This window comes from Lampris incognitus, chromosome 2, assembly GCF_029633865.1.
Source record: "Lampris incognitus isolate fLamInc1 chromosome 2, fLamInc1.hap2, whole genome shotgun sequence".
Classification (NCBI taxonomy): domain Eukaryota; kingdom Metazoa; phylum Chordata; class Actinopteri; order Lampriformes; family Lampridae; genus Lampris; species Lampris incognitus.
The window spans coordinates 87,519,632-87,539,934 of NC_079212.1; the positions used below are offsets into that span (position 1 = coordinate 87,519,632).

At 47.3% G+C, this 20,303-nt stretch overlaps 1 protein-coding gene across 2 annotated transcripts in view; it reads right to left on the reverse strand.

Annotated features, from left to right (window-relative positions):
• Window positions 1–79: 79 nt before the first annotated feature.
• The window catches only part of stat2 (signal transducer and activator of transcription 2), a 33,348-nt gene continuing 13,124 nt past the window's right edge, over window positions 80–20,303 (reverse strand). The window contains exons 9-25 of one of the 2 annotated variants that reach the window (XM_056275065.1): window positions 16,558–16,716; window positions 16,362–16,451; window positions 16,207–16,266; window positions 16,020–16,040; window positions 15,299–15,392; window positions 15,026–15,073; window positions 13,353–13,436; window positions 13,109–13,207; window positions 9,496–9,631; window positions 8,527–8,579; window positions 8,324–8,418; window positions 7,130–7,269; window positions 6,805–6,993; window positions 5,357–5,411; window positions 4,879–4,970; window positions 2,564–2,828; window positions 80–1,843 (exon numbers count right to left, since the gene is read on the reverse strand). In XM_056275065.1, coding sequence (XP_056131040.1) covers window positions 2,590–2,828; window positions 4,879–4,970; window positions 5,357–5,411; window positions 6,805–6,993; window positions 7,130–7,269; window positions 8,324–8,418; window positions 8,527–8,579; window positions 9,496–9,631; window positions 13,109–13,207; window positions 13,353–13,436; window positions 15,026–15,073; window positions 15,299–15,392; window positions 16,020–16,040; window positions 16,207–16,266; window positions 16,362–16,451; window positions 16,558–16,716 — 1,654 coding nt within the window. In that variant the 3' untranslated portion in view covers window positions 80–1,843; window positions 2,564–2,589. Of the gene's footprint in view, window positions 2,829–4,878; window positions 4,971–5,356; window positions 5,412–6,804; window positions 6,994–7,129; window positions 7,270–8,323; window positions 8,419–8,526; window positions 8,580–9,495; window positions 9,632–13,108; window positions 13,208–13,352; window positions 13,437–15,025; window positions 15,074–15,298; window positions 15,393–16,019; window positions 16,041–16,206; window positions 16,267–16,361; window positions 16,452–16,557; window positions 16,717–20,303 lie in introns of both variants that reach the window. The other variant, XM_056275064.1, reaches the window with a different exon arrangement.

Below are 20,303 nucleotides of genomic sequence, written 5' to 3' on the forward strand. Positions count from 1 at the left end.
CTCATCTACTGCAATCACAAAAAGGTTAAAGGTCACCAGGGCTGGACATTTTAAACATTACCACTTCATTAATTAAGCAAGTACCATTGTTTTATTAGTAAACAAACACCCCACCCCTCCAATTACTCAACTTATTCAATCTTTCAACTTTATTTCCAGTAAGACAGTCTTAGCTTTCATTTTCTAACAGGATGGGGAAGTAAAGGGAAAGTGCCGCAGAAACGAGGAAGTACAATGTTTAAGGTGCATTTGCCACAAGAGCCCTATAAGCTGTCTGACAGGCTACATGGCGGTTTCACAAACAGCTTCACAGTTCAGAGCAGACCTTCAGAACCTGTGCAGAACATGTGCAGTCACTGCAAACAGTCTTCAGCAACTGAGGTGAAGCCATACTCTAAGTCTTCCTGCCCACTAGAAAGGTACGTGATGAGCATCTCAAGAAATGCTTGAATGAAGTGATGATGAGACACACTATAAAAGGGTGTACAGGTGGTTCAGTGGTCACACATATTTTCTTTTTTTCTTTTCCCCCCTTTTTCTCCCCAATTGCACTTGACCAATTACCCCGCTCTCCGAGCCGTCCCTGTCGCTGCTCCACCCCCTCTGCCGACCCGCGGAGGGCTGCAGACTACCAAATGCCTCCTCCCATACATGGGGAGACGCCAGCCGCTTCTTTTCACCTGACAGTGAGCAGTGTCACAAGGGCAATGTAGCGCATGGGAGGATCACACTATCCCCCCTAGTTCCCCCTCCCCCCCGAACAGGTGCCTCGACCGACCACAGAAGGCACTACTGCAGCGACCAGGACACAGACCCACATCCGGCTTCCCAACTGCAAACATGGCCAATTGTGTCTGTTGGGACGCCCGACCAATCAGCTGTACTAAATTGCCCGTAGGTATGAATGTGTGTGTATGTCGACCCTGTGTGATGGCCTGGCAGCCTGTCCAGGGTGTCTCCCCGCCTGCCGCCCAATGACTGCTGGGATAGGCTCCAGCATCCCTGCGACTGGAAGCAGGATAAGCGGCTCAGATAATGGATGGAATGCCCAACCACGCCGGAGGTAACATGGGGATTCGAACCGGCGATCCCCGTGTTGGCAGGCAACGGAATAGACCGCTACGCTACCCGGACACCACACACATTTTCTTGGGAGGTGATCCATGAGAAGTGTCTGTTTATACTGTCCATTTCCATCCATTATCCAAACCGCTTATCCTGCTCTGAGGGTCACGGGGATGCTGGAGCCTATCCCAGCAGTCATTGGGCAGCAGGCGGGGAGACACCCTGGACAGGCCACCAGGCCATCGCACAGGGCCCACACATTCACGCCTAGGGACAACTTAGTACAGCCGATTCACCTGAAACCTATGCAGACACGGGGAGAGCATGCAAACTCCACACAGAGGACGACGCGGGATGACCCCCAAGGTTGGACTACCCTGGGGTTTGAACCCAGGATCTTTTTGCTGTGAGGCGACCGCGCTAACCACTGTGCCACCGTGCCGTCCCGTTTATACTGTGTCTTTCAAAATGAGCAAGTTACACAGCAAAGCAAACTGCTCCCTGTCCTGACCAACACGAGAGACGACTAGAAAAGTAAAATACCAGGATGTGCAGCTGAGCCTACCCGTGTACAGCATGTGGTTTCAGAAGGAGCACAACAAACACAACTACCTGGTTACAAAAGACTGTTCTGGACTGTTCACTTTGTAACCAGAACCAGTGACTGTTAAACAAGCGTTTCTTAGCAGCAGAAGCAGATGGTTTAGTGTATCAGTTCCGGAAGCTCATAACACCCTGCTGAACGTCACGTGACATCCAAAGCATCACGTATCACTTCCTGTTCAGCAACAAGAAAAGAAAAGACAATAGCTTCAGTTAGAGCCGCCGTGCAGGCTTCAACTGTGTGATGCGTATGTTGCAGTGGAAGTGGTTCTGGATAGAGATGTGGAAGCGGTTATGGACAGAGATGCGGAAGTGGTTATGGATAGAGATGTGGAAGTGGTTATGGATAGAGATGCAGAAGTGGTTCTGGACAGAGAGATGCGGAAGTGGATCTGGATAGAAATGTGGAAGTGGTTATAGATAGAAAGATGTGGAAGCGGTTCTGGACAGAGATGCGTAAGTGGTTATGGACAGAGATGCGGAATTGTTTCTGGACAGAGATGCGGTAGTGGTTATCGACAGAGATGCGGAAGTAGTTATGGACAGAGATGCGTAAGTGGTTATGGATAGAGATGCGGTAGTGGTTATGGACAGAGATGCGGAAGTAGTTATGTACAGAGATGCGGAAGTGGTTATGGAAAGAGATGCGTAAGTGGTTATGGATAGAGATGCGGAAATGGTTATGGATAGAGATGCGGAAATGGTTATGGATAGAGATGCGGTAGTGGTTATGGACAGAGATGCGGAAGTAGTTATGTACAGAGATGCGTAAGTGGTTATGGATAGAGATGCGGAAGTGGATCTGGACAGAGATGTGGAAGTGGTTATGGACAGAGAGATGCGGAAGTGGTTATGGATAGAGATGTCAAGTTGGAATGATATGATTCAGACTAACATCATGCCCACTGCGATGGTGGCGGCTCACTGGTACATGCCTCCGCATGGCTGCATGGGGGGGATGGCAAACTCTTGCAAACTCACATCAGGGAACTCCTGCCCATAAGACGGGAAATGATCATCAGGGTAATTTAATAAGTCAATGGCATCAAAAAGCTGGAGCTGGGGCAGTTCTTCACCCGGGTTTTCCACCGTATCACACAGCATGGGGTCAGGATGAGGCATCAGGTGTTGCTCCATAGCATGCAGATCCCCATTTAGGTCTGAGGGCAGTGGAACAGACAAGAAAAGGTGCTGGTTTTGCTTTCACTGACACATTTTTTATCATTACGAAGTGATTTTCATTATGATGATGATTAATATCATTGGTAATACATTCATACTAGAGGTTTTCCATTGAGCAGAGGCGTTTGAAATTACAAACATCACTGTCACCGTCTAAATTTGTTGGCAGTATTTTTTTTTAAAATTTGACCGGTTTAAATGGACCTTGCACAGGACTTTTCTAGTCTGCCGACCACTCAAAGTGCTTTACAATGGATGCCTCACATTCACCCAGTCACACACACACTCACACACTAACGGAGGCCTCCATGCAGGGCGCCAACCTGCCCATCAGAAGCAGTTGGGGGTTTATACATTTTTTTTTTTATTTTCAATGGTTGATTTGAATGTCCCGATGGCAAGCCACAGCTTTCACGTAGAACTGTCACTAAGAAACTAAAACGGTACCTGCATCCGCATGATGCCACATGGCATCCGCATGCTGCCACATGGCATCCGGACGGCATCCGCATGCCGCCACATGGCATCCGCATGGTATCCGCATGCCGCCACATGGCATCCGGACAGCATCCGCATGCCGCCACATGGCATCCGGACGGCATCCGCATGCCGCCACATGGCATCCGGACGGCATCCGCATGCCGCCACATGGCATCCGGACGGCATCCGCATGCCGCCACATGGCATCCACATGGCATCCACATGCTGCCTCATGGCATCCACATGGCATCCACATGTTGCCTCATGGCATCCACATGGCATCCACATGTTGCCTCATGGCATCCACATGGCATCCACATGTTGCCACATGGCATCCGGACGGCATCCGCATGCCGCCACATGGCATCCACATGGCATTCACATGCTGCCTCATGGCATCCACATGGAATCCACATGTTGCCTCATGGCATCCGCATACTGCCATAGCGAACAACAAACACTTGACGGAATCAAGTATTATGCAATAACTTTTGGATATACGTACAACTTTTTGTTGTTGACTTTTTTATGCTGAAAAACTGCAGTGTCAGATCTTTTCAAATTCTACGATGGAAAGGAAGTGGAATGCGTCGACACACATCTCAGCCATGACCGGGGGTTTGCAGAAACACTGTTTTGCTGGAATTGCTCAAAACTGATTTTTGCATAATTCCTGTTTTTGTTGTTGTTTTCTTCCTTTTACAATGTGTTTTTTTTGGGGGGGGGGTTTAGATCCCCCCCTTTTCCTCCCCAATCGTACATTTCCAATTACCCCACTCTTGCGTGCCGCCCCGGTCACTGCTCCACCCCCTCTGGGGAGGGCTGCAGACTACCACATGCCTCCTCCAATACATGTGGAGTCACCAGCCGCTTCTTTTCACCTGACAGTGAGGAGTTTCACCAGGGGGACGTAGCACGTGGGAGGATCACGCTATTCCCCCCAGTTCCCCCTCCCCCCTGAACAGGCACCCCCGACCGACCAGAGGAGGTGCTAGTGCGATCAGACACATACCCACATCCGGCTTCCCACCCGCAGACACGGCCAATTGTGTCCGCAGGGACGCCCGACCAAGCCGGAGGTAACATGGGGACTTGAACCAGCGATCCGCGTGTTGTTAGGCAACGGAATAGACCGCTATGCCACCCGGACGACCTATTACAATGTGTTTTTAATACTCTGTATGTACTAGCTTAGCTTAGCACCCATATAACATGCATCCATGCAGTTACAAGTCAGTTCCACAAGGCAACAGAATCCAGAAATGGTTAGTGAAAGATGGCACAAAGATGCAACTCCACACCTGTTAGATTTTAGACTTGGGAATTTGGATCACACATGCACAGATGACGCATTGGTATCACAGGAAAGTAATCAGAAATGAGGAAACCTCAAAGACGCCTTGGTACATGAAATGTATTCCATCAAGCTGCTTTTATGGTGTAAAGCCAGAATATAGAGGGCAAGACAGGGACTGGCATGCAGGAGGAAGGGCTTTGTTTTATCTGAGATTTAGCCCAGGTGGGATAGTGAGGAGAGCCATGACTCACCATCCCCCTCACCACATGGCTCACTCTCAAGCATCACGCCATCGGCCGCCGCCATGTCAGAATCCACAGATGACTCAGCCTCCACTCTCTTCCTACAGTGACCAATGACAAGTAGTCTTTGCAACCAGCTGCTCATGTGACATGTTAAGGGTTGGGACTGGCAGTTCAAGATATAGCGGCGGTGTTTTCAGCATTTCTAAGGCTTTTTGTCTCGAAAGCACCTGTTTGGATCACATACAGGTGGGCAACAGTGCCAAGGAGCACAGGATTAGTGCTCATAATAAACCTTAAATTCTATTCCTATTTACTTGTGTTCTTTGTGTTGCACAATGTCAGAGTTACCAATAAGCGTTTCACTGCTTATCGTACTTGTAGATGAAGTATGTGACAGATAAACCTTTAAATCCTCATGAGCGGATTTCACTTTTTCCTCAAACAGGCATGATAGTGAAAAAAAGAACTGGAAATGTATACTCACTCCTTAGAAACGAATACCAGCTTGGTTTTGATGTATTTGATATATGGGCTGTCATCTGAAAGAGGAAGAAGAGTTGGGTTCAGGTGAAATCATCCCACTTTGCACTTACATTACCGTGCCCGGTGTCCTGAATGTAGGCTCGCGTGCAAAGACAAACAAATAATGCAGAGCTTCTCACAAAAGATGTCACAAACTGCTGATGGATTTACAACACACTAAGCAGGTTAAACTGGTTGCTGCAGGATCGCAAACCTCAGCGGGTAAACAAATGAATTGAAGTTTGGATTTCACATAACGCAGAGGTATTTCAGCGATGACACCTGGGGCCTGCACACGGACGGCACACTGACTGGTCTAGCCGCATAAACCGACGCTCGGACACAGCGACGCAAACGCCTCTTTGAACAGGATACATTTGTGGTTGAGAGCTGAAAGTGTTCCTAAATTGAGAAGTGCGAGTCAGCCTCCCACACATCTGGCAACAAAGCTAACCAAGGAAGCGTCGCTTTACATGTGTCGCACACGTCACATGTTCTACTTTCCTGCAACTCTATAGATATCATATGTTAGTCACTTCAAGCGGAGAAGGGACAGCATATAGGAATTGATGGGGAGATGGCGGCATGAACTCGTGTTTGCGGCGGCCTCACCCAGTGTGGACTATGCAGTGTCTTTGTCCACGTCTAAGTATGTGTCGTTGTGTGAGGTTTTTATTTTGTTCGCTGATTTTTTTTTCGCTTAATGGCTAGGGGAGCTGGCGTGGGATCGGCTGAGAGAGCTGACGGCCCTTTCCGGAGCTGTACGGCCCTGCCCGGAGCTGTACCCAAGAGGAAGCACTGAGGCAGCCTGGCGGCGGCCTCGCCTAACATCGACTGTGCAGTGTTTTTGTCTGCGTCTAAGTCGTCATGTGGAGTGCGGGGGAGGTGTGTCGAAGGTGTCTGGCTGGGAGAGCTGGCGTTGGATGGGCTGAGGGAGCCTGGTCTGCTGCGCCCAAGGACCACGACCCTGCCTGGAGCTACGCCTGGGGAGGAAACACTGAGGGCGGTCTGGCAAAATGTAGAAGTGGGGCAGGCTAAGCTAACGGCTAGCTTATGCAGACTGGCAGTTCCGACAGTCGTCCTGGATGGCGTTCGTTCTCTGGACGGAGGAATTTTTTGGACTGCGTTGCCCCCTGGATGGACTGGGTTGTTAACCGTTAGTACTTTTTATTTATTTTTGCTCTGTTCTCCCTGTTTTTGTATGTTTTTGGTGGTGTCATTTTTAGGACATTTTGGATACGTGTGTTTTTGCGTTGCACTGCTGTGGGCTGGGGGAAGCAACATTTCATTTCTTCGTGTATGCAAATGCGTGTAAGAAACGACAATAAATTGTTCCCGATTCCTGAATTGTATTTCAGGTGGGAATTCTTCAAAAATACCACAGGCTAAAAGTCTACACATTGTCCTCACCTCCAGTTTTCTCAGAGTAGTATTTTCCAAAAGCCTCATCTTTGGGGATGTTAGGGTAGAGGTGAATCAGAGGATTATTTGGAACGTTCTCGTCCTCGAATATCTGGAAATTTCTGATGATTTCAGGGAAGGGGATCTGGGACAGGTCTACCCTGGTGAAGGGCCTCACTGACCTGACAATAGGCACACCTATGTAGAGCACGTAGAGGAGAGTCACAGGATGGTATTAAAAAGAACATCAACGTGATTGGTACTTCGTCCAGTAGTTTTAGTACATGCATTCTTAACGGTTACAGAGTTACATGGCTTTCATTGTGTGTTGTACCTTTTGGTGAGTAATCCACCCAGGAGAAGGTGATCCCTCCATCTCTGATGCTTTCACTGAAGCGCAGCAAGAATGTCCCTCTCTGTTTTTTCTGTAAGAGGGCTTTCTCTTTGGCTTTACAAACAAAGCCCATGATACAGCTACAGGAGAATGCACAAGTAAACAAGTCACCGATTAATACTTCATATATGTATTACAGAGCTGGTCAATATATCAATAGTACTGATATTGTGATGTGAGACTAAATGTAATCCAGGACTCTAGTTATTGTGCACGGTGTCATAATGTATACGTATGTTGTCCTTCCCTAGTCTTTAAGGCTGCGTTACAGTAAAGGGATGCCACTTTTTGAACTTTTTAGGTTAAATACATGCACACACACACACACACACACACACACACACACACATATATATATATATATATATGTGTGTGGTTTTGGTGGGGGACAGAATTTAGCCATAAAATTACACTGAAAAAAATACCATGGGTGATGCAGACGGTTTGCTGTGTTTACTTGCCCGGTCCTCATCACATGCGGAGGACCACGGTGTGGGCCGACCAGTTGAAACAGCATCTTGCTGACCCACACCCCCTCTTAATTTGGATTGGTCCTATGAATAAAAAAATCCCAAATTCTCTTTTGCCCTGCTGTCTACTGCTAATCCATGCTGCCAGACACCGAAGTGTGTAAAAAAGTCATTCTGTCCCCCGCCTATGGACCTCTCTCCCACAAGACATTCACAACACCGACTCTCTTTCAGCCTTCACATCCCATCTCAAAATGCCCCTTTTCAAACTGGCATATTCAGCCTGATCCACGCTTCACTGAGTTTTGTGCAGATGATGATTTTATACTCATCTGTTGTGTTAACTTTTTATTGTCTACCCTGCTTTGTTTTGATCTTATGCTGTCTGACACAGTGCTGCTGGTTTTTTATTGTGCTCTGTAAGGTGTCCTTGAGTGCTCTGAAAGGCACCAACAAATAAAATGTATTATTATTATTATTATTATCATTATTATTATTAAACATATTCCAGTATGTCCACACCAGTATTCTGTAATGTCACCATTCTTTCTGAGTTATTTCACCCCCACCAATAAAATTGTAAGACTCATCCCCAGATCACTTCCTGCGACTAGCACCAATACTGCTGTGAGGTGTAGACAGCGACTGCCATGAGTACACATACTTATCTTTCCAGAGCTTTTCCAAGTACATTTTCACCATCACCAAGATGCCATCGAACCACACCCAAAAGGTGAAGCCGACATCGGGCGCATTCTCCTATGGCACATGAAATGGTAAAAGAGAATGAGCCAAGATCGGAAAATTGATCTCAGGTCCGTGAATAAAGAAAAAATCTAACCTTGCTGAAATAAGAGAAACTCTTACCTTGCTGAATTTAGACCAAGTGATTTTGCATGCAGAGTAGTCCTGCTGCTTCCCTGAAGACATAAGAAATGATGGGCTCATCAGTTACTGCCAACAAGCCCCGTCTGCTCAGCCATGCCACCGCCCCAGCGCATGGACGTGACGTGCTCTCATGCTGCTGCTCATGACTGGGACACACTGGGGGCCTCAAATTAATGGCGTATAAAAATGACACTATAGGGCGTCCGGGGACCGCTGGCTCGAATCCCCGTGTCACCTCCGGCTTGGTCGGCCGTCCCTACAGACACAATTGGCCGTGTCTGTGGGTGGGAAGCCGGATGTGGGTCGCTGCACTAGCACCTCCTCTGGTCGGTCGGGGCGCCTGTTTGGGGGGGGGACTGGGGGGAATAGCGTGATCCTCCCACACGCTACGCCCCCCTGGTGAAACTCCTCACCGTCAGGTGAAAAGAGTCGGCTGGCGACTCCACATGTATGGGAGGAGGCATGTGGTAGTCTGCAACCCTCCCCGGATCAGCAGAGGGGGTGGAGCAGCGACCGGGACGGCCCGGAAGAGTGGGGTGATTGGACGAGTACAACTGGGGAGAAAAAGGGGGAAAATCCAAAAAAACAAAAAAAACAAAAAACAAAACACTACATGCACCGTCGGGGACAGGAACCAGGAGGGTGTGGTTAAGGTGTAGTCAGAGCAGAGCAGCAGAGACTTTACCACCATCTTGGTAATTTAACACCATTTCCAAAACATCTGGATTTTCTGTATCACATTCCCACACTTGACTGAGCATTCACCTCGTCCTTCTTGACCAGGGTGCCATGTAGGCGGCGTTAGTTCACAACCACCGGTAAGAGAGAGAAACAAGTCGCCCCAGCAAGCTGTCCACTACTGGACATGGACACGGACACGGTGGTTTGACATGGGACAGACGAGAGCTGATCAGGCTGAAGGAAGTGCAGTGTAGGAGCCAGACTTACGAAAGAGCTTCAGAGCAATCATCTCCAGCTGCAGATGATCCAGACCGCGGTCAGTAGCAGAGAGGAACTGCCAGCTCAACATCTCCCCCAGCTGCTCCCAACTGGCCACAGGGCAGTTGGCAAAGAAATAAATGTCCTAGAGGCAGGCAGGCGCAAATACACACACACACACACACACACACACACACACACACACACACACACACACACACACACACACAGTGTTTTCTACAACTCTAAAGACTTTAAAAAGTAAAACCCGGGGCATCAGGGTGGCGTAGCGGTCTATTCCGTTGCCTACCAACACAGCAATCGCTGGTTCGAATCCCCGCGTTACCTCCGGCTTGGTCTAGCGTCTCTACGGACACAAGTGGCCGTGTCTCCAGGTCGGAAGCTGGATGTGGGTATGTGTCCTGGTTGCTGCGCTAGCGCCTCCTCTGGCCAGCCGGGGCAACTGTTCAGGGGGAGGGGGAATAGCGTGATCCTCCCACGTGCTACGTCCCCCTGGTGAAACTCCCCAATGTGAGGTGAAAAGAAGCGGCTGGCGACTCCACATGTATGGGAGGAGACATGTGGTAGTCTGCAGCCCTACCCGGATCAGCAGAGGGGGTGGAGCAGCAACCGGGACGGCCCGGAAGAGAGGGGTAATTGTGTGTGCGTGTGTGTGTGTGTGTGTGTGTGTGTGTGAGTGAGTGTATGACTGGATAAAATGTTTTCAGTTCTATCCATCACATCATCTGTTAATATCTTCAATGCTGAATGTTACCGGTCATCTTTCTATATGTAACTTTGATAAACTTCTTATGTTCTGTAATCAGAAGTGTAAAAACCACGTCCAGAAAGTAAATGTCCAAACCTCCAACCATCTTACTAAACCAGCTGATTTCATTAACTAGTTTTCCCTACCTAGTTGAGGAAGGGTGCTGAAAAGAATCTGCTGGTGTAGTGCATGAGCAGAGCAAATACATGGTTTGGACTTTTACTTTCTGGACCTGGATTTTACACCTCTGCCTATAATCCTGCATGTTTATCGTCTACTGTCTCAGCATATCAGACGCGGGTATGGGTAGATTTCCCATGCAAGTCTCTCTTTAATTCTGACTGGTCCATTACAGCCATGGGCGGCACGGTGGCGCAGTGGTTAGCACAGCCGCCTCACAGCAAGAAGGTCCTGGGTTCGAGCCCCGGGTTAGTCCAACCTTGGGGGTCGTCCCGGGTCGTCCTCTGTGGGGAGTTTGCATGTTCTCCCCGTGTCTGCGTGGGTTTCCTCCGGGTGCTCCGGTTTCCCCCCACAGTCCAAAGACATGTAGGTCAGGTGAATCGGCCGTACTACATTGTCACTAGGTGTGAATGTGTGTGTGTGTGTCAGCCCTGTGTGATGGCCTGGTGGCCTGTCCAGGGTGTCTCCCCGCCTGTTTTTGTAGTTTGGATATGTGTGTAGTTTTAGTTTGGATATGTGTGTTCTTGTAGTTTGGATATGTGTGTACTTGTTGTTTGGATATGTGTGTACTTTTAGTTTGGATATGTGTATATTGGTAGTTTCGATATGTGTGTTCTTGTAGTTTGGATATGTGTGTACTTGTAGTTTGGCCATATGTGTTCTTGTAGTTTGGATATGTGTGTTCTTGTAGTTTGGCTATATATGTTCTTGTAGTTTGGCTATATGTGTGTTCTTGTAGTTTGGCTATATGAGTGTTCTTGTAGTTTGGCTATATATGTGTTCTTGTAGTTTGGCTATGTGTGTGTTCTTGTAGTTTGGCTGTATGTGTTCTTGTAGTTTGGATATGTGTGTTCTTGTAGTTTGGACATGTGTGTACTTGTAGTTTGGCTATATGTGTTCTTGTAGTTTGGCTATATGTGTGTTCTTGTAGTTTGGCTATACGTGTGTTCTTGTAGTTTGGATATATGTGTTCTTGTAGTTTGGATATGTGTGTTCTTGTAGTTTGGACATGTGTGTACTTGTAGTTTGGCTATATGTGTTCTTGTAGTTTGGCTATATGTGTTCTGGTAGTTTGGCTATATGTGTTCTGGTAGTTTGGCTATATGTGTTCTTGTAGTTTGGACATGTGTGTTCTTGTAGTTTGGACATATGTGTTCTTGTAGTTTGGACATGTGTGTACCTGTAGTTTGGCTATATGTGTTCTGGTAGTTTGGCTATATGTGTTCTTGTAGTTTGGACATGTGTGTTCTTGTAGTTTGGACATGTGTGTTCTTGTAGTTTGGACATATGTGTTCTTGTAGTTTGGCTATATGTGTGTTCTTGTAGTTTGGCTATATGTGTGTTCTGGTAGTTTGGCTATATGTGTTCTGGTAGTTTGGCTATATGTGTTCTTGTAGTTTGGCTATATGTGTTCTTGTTGTTTGGCTATATTTGTTCTTGTAGTTTGGACATATGTGTTCTTGTAGTTTGGCTATATATGTGTTCTTGTAGTTTGGACATATGTGTTCTTGTAGTTTGGCTATATGTGTGTTCTTGTAGTTTGGCTATATGTGTGTTCTTGTAGTTTGGCTATATGTGTGTTCTTGTAGTTTGGCTATATGTGTGTTCTTGTAGTTTGGCTATATGTGTTCTTGTAGTTTGGCTATAAGTGTTCTTGTAGTTTGGCTATATGTGCTCTTGTAGTTTGGACATATGTGTTCTTGTAGTTTGGACATATGTGTGTTCTTGTAGTTTGGCTATATGTGTGTTCTTGTAGTTTGGCTATATATGTGTTCTTGTAGTTTGGCTATATATGTGTTCTTGTAGTCTGGCTATATGTGTTCTTGTAGTTTGGCTATATGTGTGTTCTTGTAGTTTGGCTATATGTGTTCTTGTAGTTTGGACGTGTGTTCTTGTAGTTTGGCTATATGTGTTCTTGTAGTTTGGCTATAAGTGTGTTCTTGTAGTTTGGCTATATGTGTTCTTGTAGTTTGGCTATATGTGTTCTTGTAGTTTGGCTATATGTGTTCTTGTAGTTTGGCTATATGTGTTCTTGTAGTTTGGACATGTGTGTTCTTGTAGTTTGGCTATATGTGTTCTTGTAGTTTGGATATGTGTGTTCTTGTAGTTTGGCTATATGTGTTCTTGTAGTTTGGATATGTGTGTTCTTGTAGTTTGGCTATATGTGTTCTTGTAGTTTCGACATGTGTGTACTTGTAGTTTGGCTATATGTGTTCTGGTAGTTTGGCTATATATGTTTTAGTCGTTGTGTTGCACTGCTGTGGGCTGGGGGAAGTGATATTTCATTTCATTTCATGTGCGCAGGTGCGTGCAATGAAACAACAAATAAATCTTGGTGACTAAAGCTGAAACCCCTAGTGGGATTTGCTGCCTTGGCTGTGGAGTTCTGCTGCTGACAGCAGGAAACGCGACATCTCTCCCGAGGCTCAACATTGTGTTCGTTTGCCAAGCGGAGACAACGGAAAGCCTCAACAGGAGCTGAAAGCGATGCAGCACTGACTGCTTTTCCCATTCGCAAGTCATGAAGCGAACCGTGTTTCCGAGGTCCGACCGAAACAACGCAGGAAGTGTCGAGGAAGCCGCGGCAACCGCGGATTGCACCTTTTAAAGGGGGCATCTGTTGTCTTCATTTCTACTCTCACCAGTGTGCGCAAGGGATGCGGTAGCGCTCACCTTCGTGTCTTGACACAGCATGTTAAACCAGAGGATGGAGGCCCAGGCACTCTGCTGCTGGCTGGCGTTTGAGATGATGACCACAGGAAGTGAGGACGTCTGAACGGGGGGGACAGTTTGCGGAAGGACACATTTAGGGAACAGCTGCACCATCTGAACAACACTCGCAGTCCTAAAACTCGTTATGTCTCTGACGACAAGGAAGAAACAAAAACAACTTGGAAAGAGAACAACAGGACCGCACCTGCAGGTCAACCATCACGCCGTGCAGCTCAAACACAGTGTCAAAGGTGAAGATGTGCAGCTCCTCTGTAATACTGAGACAGATCTGGAGACAGAGCAGGACACACGGACGCACCAAGACACAATTATACACATGCAAACACACACACAATACGCAGGTCTCATTTGTCTGCTTTATAGACAATTCAGATGCATGCTAGGTTGACGTCAAGACTGACGATGTGCGCGCGGCGTCCGGGTGGCGTGGCGGTCTATCCCAACAATTCCTCCAACCCATACGACCACATAGGTCGTTTGCCCTCTAATACGACTAAGGCTCAGTGTCTTCAGTTTTTATTTTTCAAAGCCATCCAACATGCCAAATTTTGCCACGAGAGGTCACTGTTACATAACCTCACACGAACAGGAACAACTTTTGGATCCGTGGAAACATCAAATCCGGGTGAAAATCAGTTTAAACCGACCTGCTCCTTTTAAAAAAATATGGGTATTTTTCAGTGAAGATCGGTAAAAACCGAAAACGCTGAGCCTTGAATACGACCCACAGGACCGTTTCCTAGAATAGCGCCCCTACTGGTGGCAGGAGATATGCCACGTACGTTTCGCCAGGTGCATTGTGGGTTTTAAAACAACGTGAGAACAACAGAATATGTAGTCAGTGTGTTTTTGTGTTGTTTCGCCGACTAGTATAGTAAGTAAGGCTGCTGTTGGTGGTATGTTTACCTATGAATGATGTTATAAGAGCTAACTTAACGTTAGCCACAAGTTAGAAAGCCAGCTAGCGTGGACATTATAACCGCTATGTGACATTACATGCTGTTATTAATATTCCTTCTCACGACAGCTTATGGAAGGAGATGCTTATTGTTACAGGGAAAGTAACGTACTGTGGGAGTGCAGGGATGAGGAGACGGAGAGAGCGAGTCGAGTCAATTCCGTTTACTCGCCACACAAAACCACACCGATACAGCACAATCTCTGCTGGCAACCAGCTAACCAACCGCTAGGCTGCTGCAAACCTGGCTCCACCCCAGAAATTCTAAGCAGTGCCTACGTCAGCACTCTGAATGTCCGCCTTAAAGGAGCAGCAGCCCCTGGTGAATCTACCCTCAACTGTGTATCGCCACAGTATTATCATTACGGAGGACCGAGAGAAAGTAGCTTAACACGTAACTATAGGTTGTAATAATCTGCTTGTACAAACCACCTATGGGGTCGTTTTTTGGTGGAGAACAGTCTCGTCTATTCCGTTGCCTACCAACACGGGCATCGCCAGTTCGAATCCCCGTGTTACCTCCGACGTTGTTGGGCGTCCCTACAGACACAATAAACCGTGGGCCGGATGTGGGTATGTGTCCCGGTCGCTGAACTAGCGCCTCCTCTGGTCGGTCGGGGCGCCTGTTCGGGAGGGGGGCAGATTGGGGGGAATAGCGTGATCCTCCCACACGCTACGTCCCCCTGGTGAAACTCCTCACTGTTGGGTGAAAAGAAGTGGCTGGCTACCCCACATGTATGGGAGGAGGCATGTGGTAGTCTGCAGCCCTCCCCGGATCGGCAGAGGGGGTGGAGCAGCGACCGGGACGGCTCGGGAGAGTGGGGTAATTGCCCAAGTACAATTGGGGAGAGAAGGGGGGAAATCCCCCCCCCCAAAAAAGAGAGATGACGTGAACTCACTTCACTGATGCCCTTTCCTCCTCCTCCAGACTTTTGGTCCTTCAAAGTCTAGGAAAGCACAGAACACAGGGACTTGTTTACCAGCAACACACCATCACCTGTTCATCTAATGCTGCAGAAGTGCATTTTGTAAAAGAAATAAACAGTTGAGGTGATGCCATGCATCACATCACTGAGCGTTTCAAGGCTTCGTTTGATTCCATGATGTGATCAGTCCATATTTGATACCATCATTTGAAGCTTTTTAAACCAATCAAATGTAACACCACTAACCAAATGTCTGAAGTCGGCCACCATGCCTCCGCTGTGGCTCTCTGCCATGTTGAGAACCTTGCTGTTCGTTCCAAGGACATTAAAACGCCGGTACCTAAAGGCACGCACGGCTTTGTCAAAAGTCTGCCACATCCAACACAACAGCTGTATGATGCCCCTTTTCCACTGCGTGGTACCGGCCCAACGCCACTCTACTCGCCTTATTTCTGGGGATGTGGTTTTCCACTGCAGATAGAATCCCCTCACGGCGAAGCCCCGCTGGTCATCTGTAAGCATGCTGACTACTTTTTTTTTAAGATTTTATTTATATTTAAATAAATAATCCAGATTATTTTAAGGATTAAGGATTTGAAGGATTAAGATAAGCAAATAATCCAGATTATTTTGCTCCTTATTTGTTGAACACTTTCCCTACCATTGAGTGCTTCTTTTAACAAAGTTATTCAAATAAATATACATATATTTATGTGTTATTTATTTATTTATAGTGGTATTTTCATGTCACCTTTTAATATCGGCTCAGCTCACTTGGTGGTACCAAAAAAAGTACCTGGTATCACGTACTATCCCTAACTTTGGCCCAATGGAAAACCAAAAAAAAAACACACAAAACGAGTAGAGTAGAGTTAGTTGAGCTGGTAACCATGCAGTGGAAAAGGGGCATAAGACTCATCTGTGATCTGACTTTTTATGACAGCAGCTGTTTAAAAAGACTACTCACCCTTTTATCTGGGGAGCCTCCCTAAGGCAGAGGAGGACAGAACACAGACACGTTTCAGAGGAAAGCAACCACATGGGGGCATTAAAATATCATTAGTCTATGACTGCTCCAAGTCAGGAGCCAGGTCTAGTCTGTGTGTGGTAAAAAGAAGGCGCTGATAAGAACAGAACGACTGGTTTTATCCTACCTGTCCATGGACACGTTCACCTTCATGGCATGGTTCTGCTCGGGAAATTTAACCAAAAGTCTGGAAAGGAAATTGATTAATCATTTAGAAGAGGTCCTGTACGAACAACAGCTTAATATGCAGTTACGGGGATGTCTTGAAGGAGTGACACTGACCTGGTCTTCACAGAGAATTGGACATTTGTGCGCAGGACCAAGGGGCCTTTACCCTGAGGCATCGACGGCTGAGTCTCGACCACGAAAGCGCTTTGACAGATACCAGCAAAGTGTATTCAATCATTTTCTGTACTACAAGAGGCACGAGCAAGACCGAAAGGAAAAATATCAACTTGACAGTCTTTCTGAGGAATACCTCTTCAGTAGATCTGTCAGAATGGCATCAACTCTCTTCTGCAAAATCGGTTTCTTGGCCTTTACGGGGTCATGCTCATAGGACAACTTTCCCATCAGCTCCTCTAGCTTCATAAGAAACTTGCGTACCTGGAACAGGCACTCTGCTACGCAGGTAAACCTAAAAGACAAGCGGTAGAGTGGTGTTGATTAGGAGGTTATCACAGAGGTAAAAAGTTGCATCGATGACGTGGAAGGAATTCATAATGATAGCCACTGCCATGTAACGAGTACTGAAGTTGATGGCAAAGGAGTTCAGATGTTGGTGGAGAGTGGGGCCACCCTTTCAACCATAAATCAAAAGATGCTGTGAAAAGACAACATGTTACCACAGTATAGGCGTGGCTGGTATTCCTATTACAGAGCCTATATCCCAAGCAGCAACGGCTAATGTTTCCGGTAACCATTTTAATCAAACCTTTCTAATCCCCGAAACCTCACCGGATGGCCTTTTGGGGGCAGATGCACTGCGCAAGTTGAACGCAGTCATTTATTGTACGCCTGATGGTCAATAGTGACCAAAAGTGACCGAAAGGGTGAGGTCGCGGATACAAGCGGCTTAAATGAGTTTCCTCTGTAGGGTGTCTAGGCTCAGCTTTAGAGAGAGGGTGAGGAGCTCGGACATCCAGAGGGAGCTCGGAGTAGAGCCGCTGCTCCTTCATGTCGAAAAGAGCCTGTTGAGGTGGTTCGGGCATCTGATTAGGATGCCTCCTGGGCACCTTCCTTTGGAGGTTTTCCAGGCACTGCCAACTGGGGGGAGACGCCGGGGTAGACCCAGAACTCGCTGAAGGGACTACATGTCCGGCATGGGAATGCCTTGGGATCCCCCAGGAGGAGCTGGGGAGAGGGATGTCTGGAGTACCTTATTTAGCTTGCTGCCACAGCGACGGATCCCGGAGAAGCGGCTGAAGATGAACGAATGATAGTCGATATTAAGATATACCACAGGGCAAATTGCACCGAGCCTCCAAATTAATTGTTAAGGTACATTCTGTCAGTGTTGCCAAAATTTAGGTACTTTATCAACATTTTTTTTTATTATTAAAAACGGTTCGGTATTAGAATTTCCCAACGTTCGGTACTTGTTGTAGGTCAAATGTGTCTCCAGTGAAGGTGAACGAGAGGATGACATGTATAATTTGTCTGAATCTCCACTAGTTGGCAGTACTAGCAAGGTAGCCCGGTCAGGCGCATGTACGGTCTATGGTCAGGGGACACGCGCCTGTGCGTCCGTCACCGTTGATGCAGCGTGAGCCTCAGCTTCGACTCAAGAGAGAAGCAACGCCCCTGACTCACAACTGCAAACATCGTGTCCATCTTCAGAGTTACAAATAACCCCTCCACGCCCTGTACTGCTTAACTAAGCCACCAGCCAGGATGACCTGCTGGTCTGCATGGGCTAGCACTTAGCTTAGCCTGCCCCGCTGTCGAGGGTGCTCCGCACGCCCTCAGTGCTTCCTCTTCTGGTGCAGCTCCAGGCAGGGCCGCGGTCCTTGGGCCCACCGGACATGGCAGACCAGGCTCCCTCAGCCGATCCAACGCCGGCTCCCCCAGTCAGACACCTTCGACACACCTCCCCGCACTCCACACGACGACACTAAAACACAGTCAATGCTAGGCGAGGCCGCCGCCAGACCGCCCTCTGTGTTATCGAAATTGCCAGTCTGTATGGGCTAGCAGTTAGCTTAGCCTGCCCTGCTTCTGCGTCCCGTCAGACCGCCCTCGGCACTTCCTTTCCGTGCACAGTTCCAGGCAAGGCCGTGGTCCTTGGGCCCACTGGACGCGGCAGACCAAGCTCTCCCAGCCGATCCAACGCCAACTCGCCCAGCCATTAAACAAAAAAAAGAAAGAAAGTAAAATTTAAGATCAAAATAAATACTTCACAAACTTAGACGTAGACATGGACAAAGACACCGCATGGTCGGTACTGGGTGAAGCCGCTGCAAACGTGAGTTCACGCCGCCATCTTCCCACACCGGAAACTCATTGAAGTACTGGGTGAAGCACTGACGGTGAACCCACTGACATAACGAGGCCTGTGTTCAAAAGATGCTATAAAACAGTGTCGTGCAAAGGAGGAAACTCTTCAAACCTCGCCAAGCGCCTCAGTGACATACACCAAGACCTCTCCAAGGAGTACAAAACACGACAGGTTAGAGAGAATAAGCTAGCTGGCTAGCCAGCTGGTAGGATGGTGATGAGCTGCTGAGTTATATGAGATACGTAGCGTATCAGTGTCAGGTCTACTCTGTATCATAAGTAGCAGGACAAACGCATTAGAAAATCCGAGTTCCAAAACGACAAATGTATCAAGCTACATTTATTTGGGGGTGTCATTTTGGTGCTTGTTAAAACGGTTGAATAGCTAAACAGTATAGGGCTACTAGCTACATGTGCTGCCATGCCATTGTTCCGACGGCCCATTATTCCGAAACCCCAATAGTCCGAAAAATGTCCCATTGGACCAAAAGGCAATTTGTCCGACAGCCCGGTACCCCAAAAACAAACGGCCATGGCTCCGAAGGCCCGTTGTTCCGAAAATACACACTGCCCCCGCGGATATTAGTTCAGTGACTGCCGGTGTGTTGCGTGTTTTAAAAGCATGGTCACATAATCTGAAGGATCACAGATTTCGGTGTAACACCGCCGTGGGTCTGGACGGTTTCGTGCTCGTTACTTTACTCCCATGACACTTGGCGGCTGCGGCACCATTATTGCCTCGCAGTAATGTGGTGCTCCAACTTACACCAGAGACATCTCAAGAGACCATCCAGGTCCTTCTCACTTCCTGTCATTTGTCATGTGAGCTACACAAAGTGCGGCCTTGGCGGGCTTACTGTCCTTCCATCTTAGCAGACTAGAGCAGGAACAGACTCCATTCACTCCAATGAGAGCTGTAGAGGTTCTATGCAGCCATTATTTTCTTTACCATTGAAACTGAGGTAAACATCGCACCTTCCCTTACAAGTTGAAAGTGTTCTGAACTTGACACTAAATGTTTTTCTGACTTGTAGATCCAGCGAAAAACAAGTTTGTTTTGGACTTTCCCAGCAATCTGACTGTTACAAAGTTGTTAATAAACTGTGAATTCAAAAACGTGGTCAACCCTTGTGGACATTCTGTTTCTGACCTATTCGGTGTCGAGTATCGAATCAGTATCATTTCAGTTTCAAGCATTGTTTCAGTATCGAGTATCGTGATACTAAACTTGGTATTGGTATCAAAGTCAAAATTTTGGTATCGTGACAACACTACAGTCTGTACTCATGGCCAATAGAGTCTCAAAGGCTCTCTAATATTCTCAGCCAGAATATTATACAACTATGTAAAACCTCCCCTCTACTCGGTATTCAACTCATGCCAATGTTTCAGTTGAATTTATTTCATTGCACTGCCTTTTACAGTGTTGATCCGATTCCATCTAGCTATAAAAATTTGCTGGATAATCAATAAAGCGCCTCACTCATCTAGCCAATGCTGGTTACCGAGCCTCCTTGCCTAAATTTCAGTTTTGCCTCCCCACTGTCTCATATCTGGGTCGCCTATTGTCACAAGGACAAAGACTTTAGCCACCTGATGGAGTGAAAGCCCTATTCTCTGCCCCAAAACCTACCACCAAGCAACACATGCTCTCTTTTCTGGGAATGGCGAACAGTGTTTCGAGAGCTGCCACCCTCATCTCCCAAAGACCTTTACGTGCATCACTGA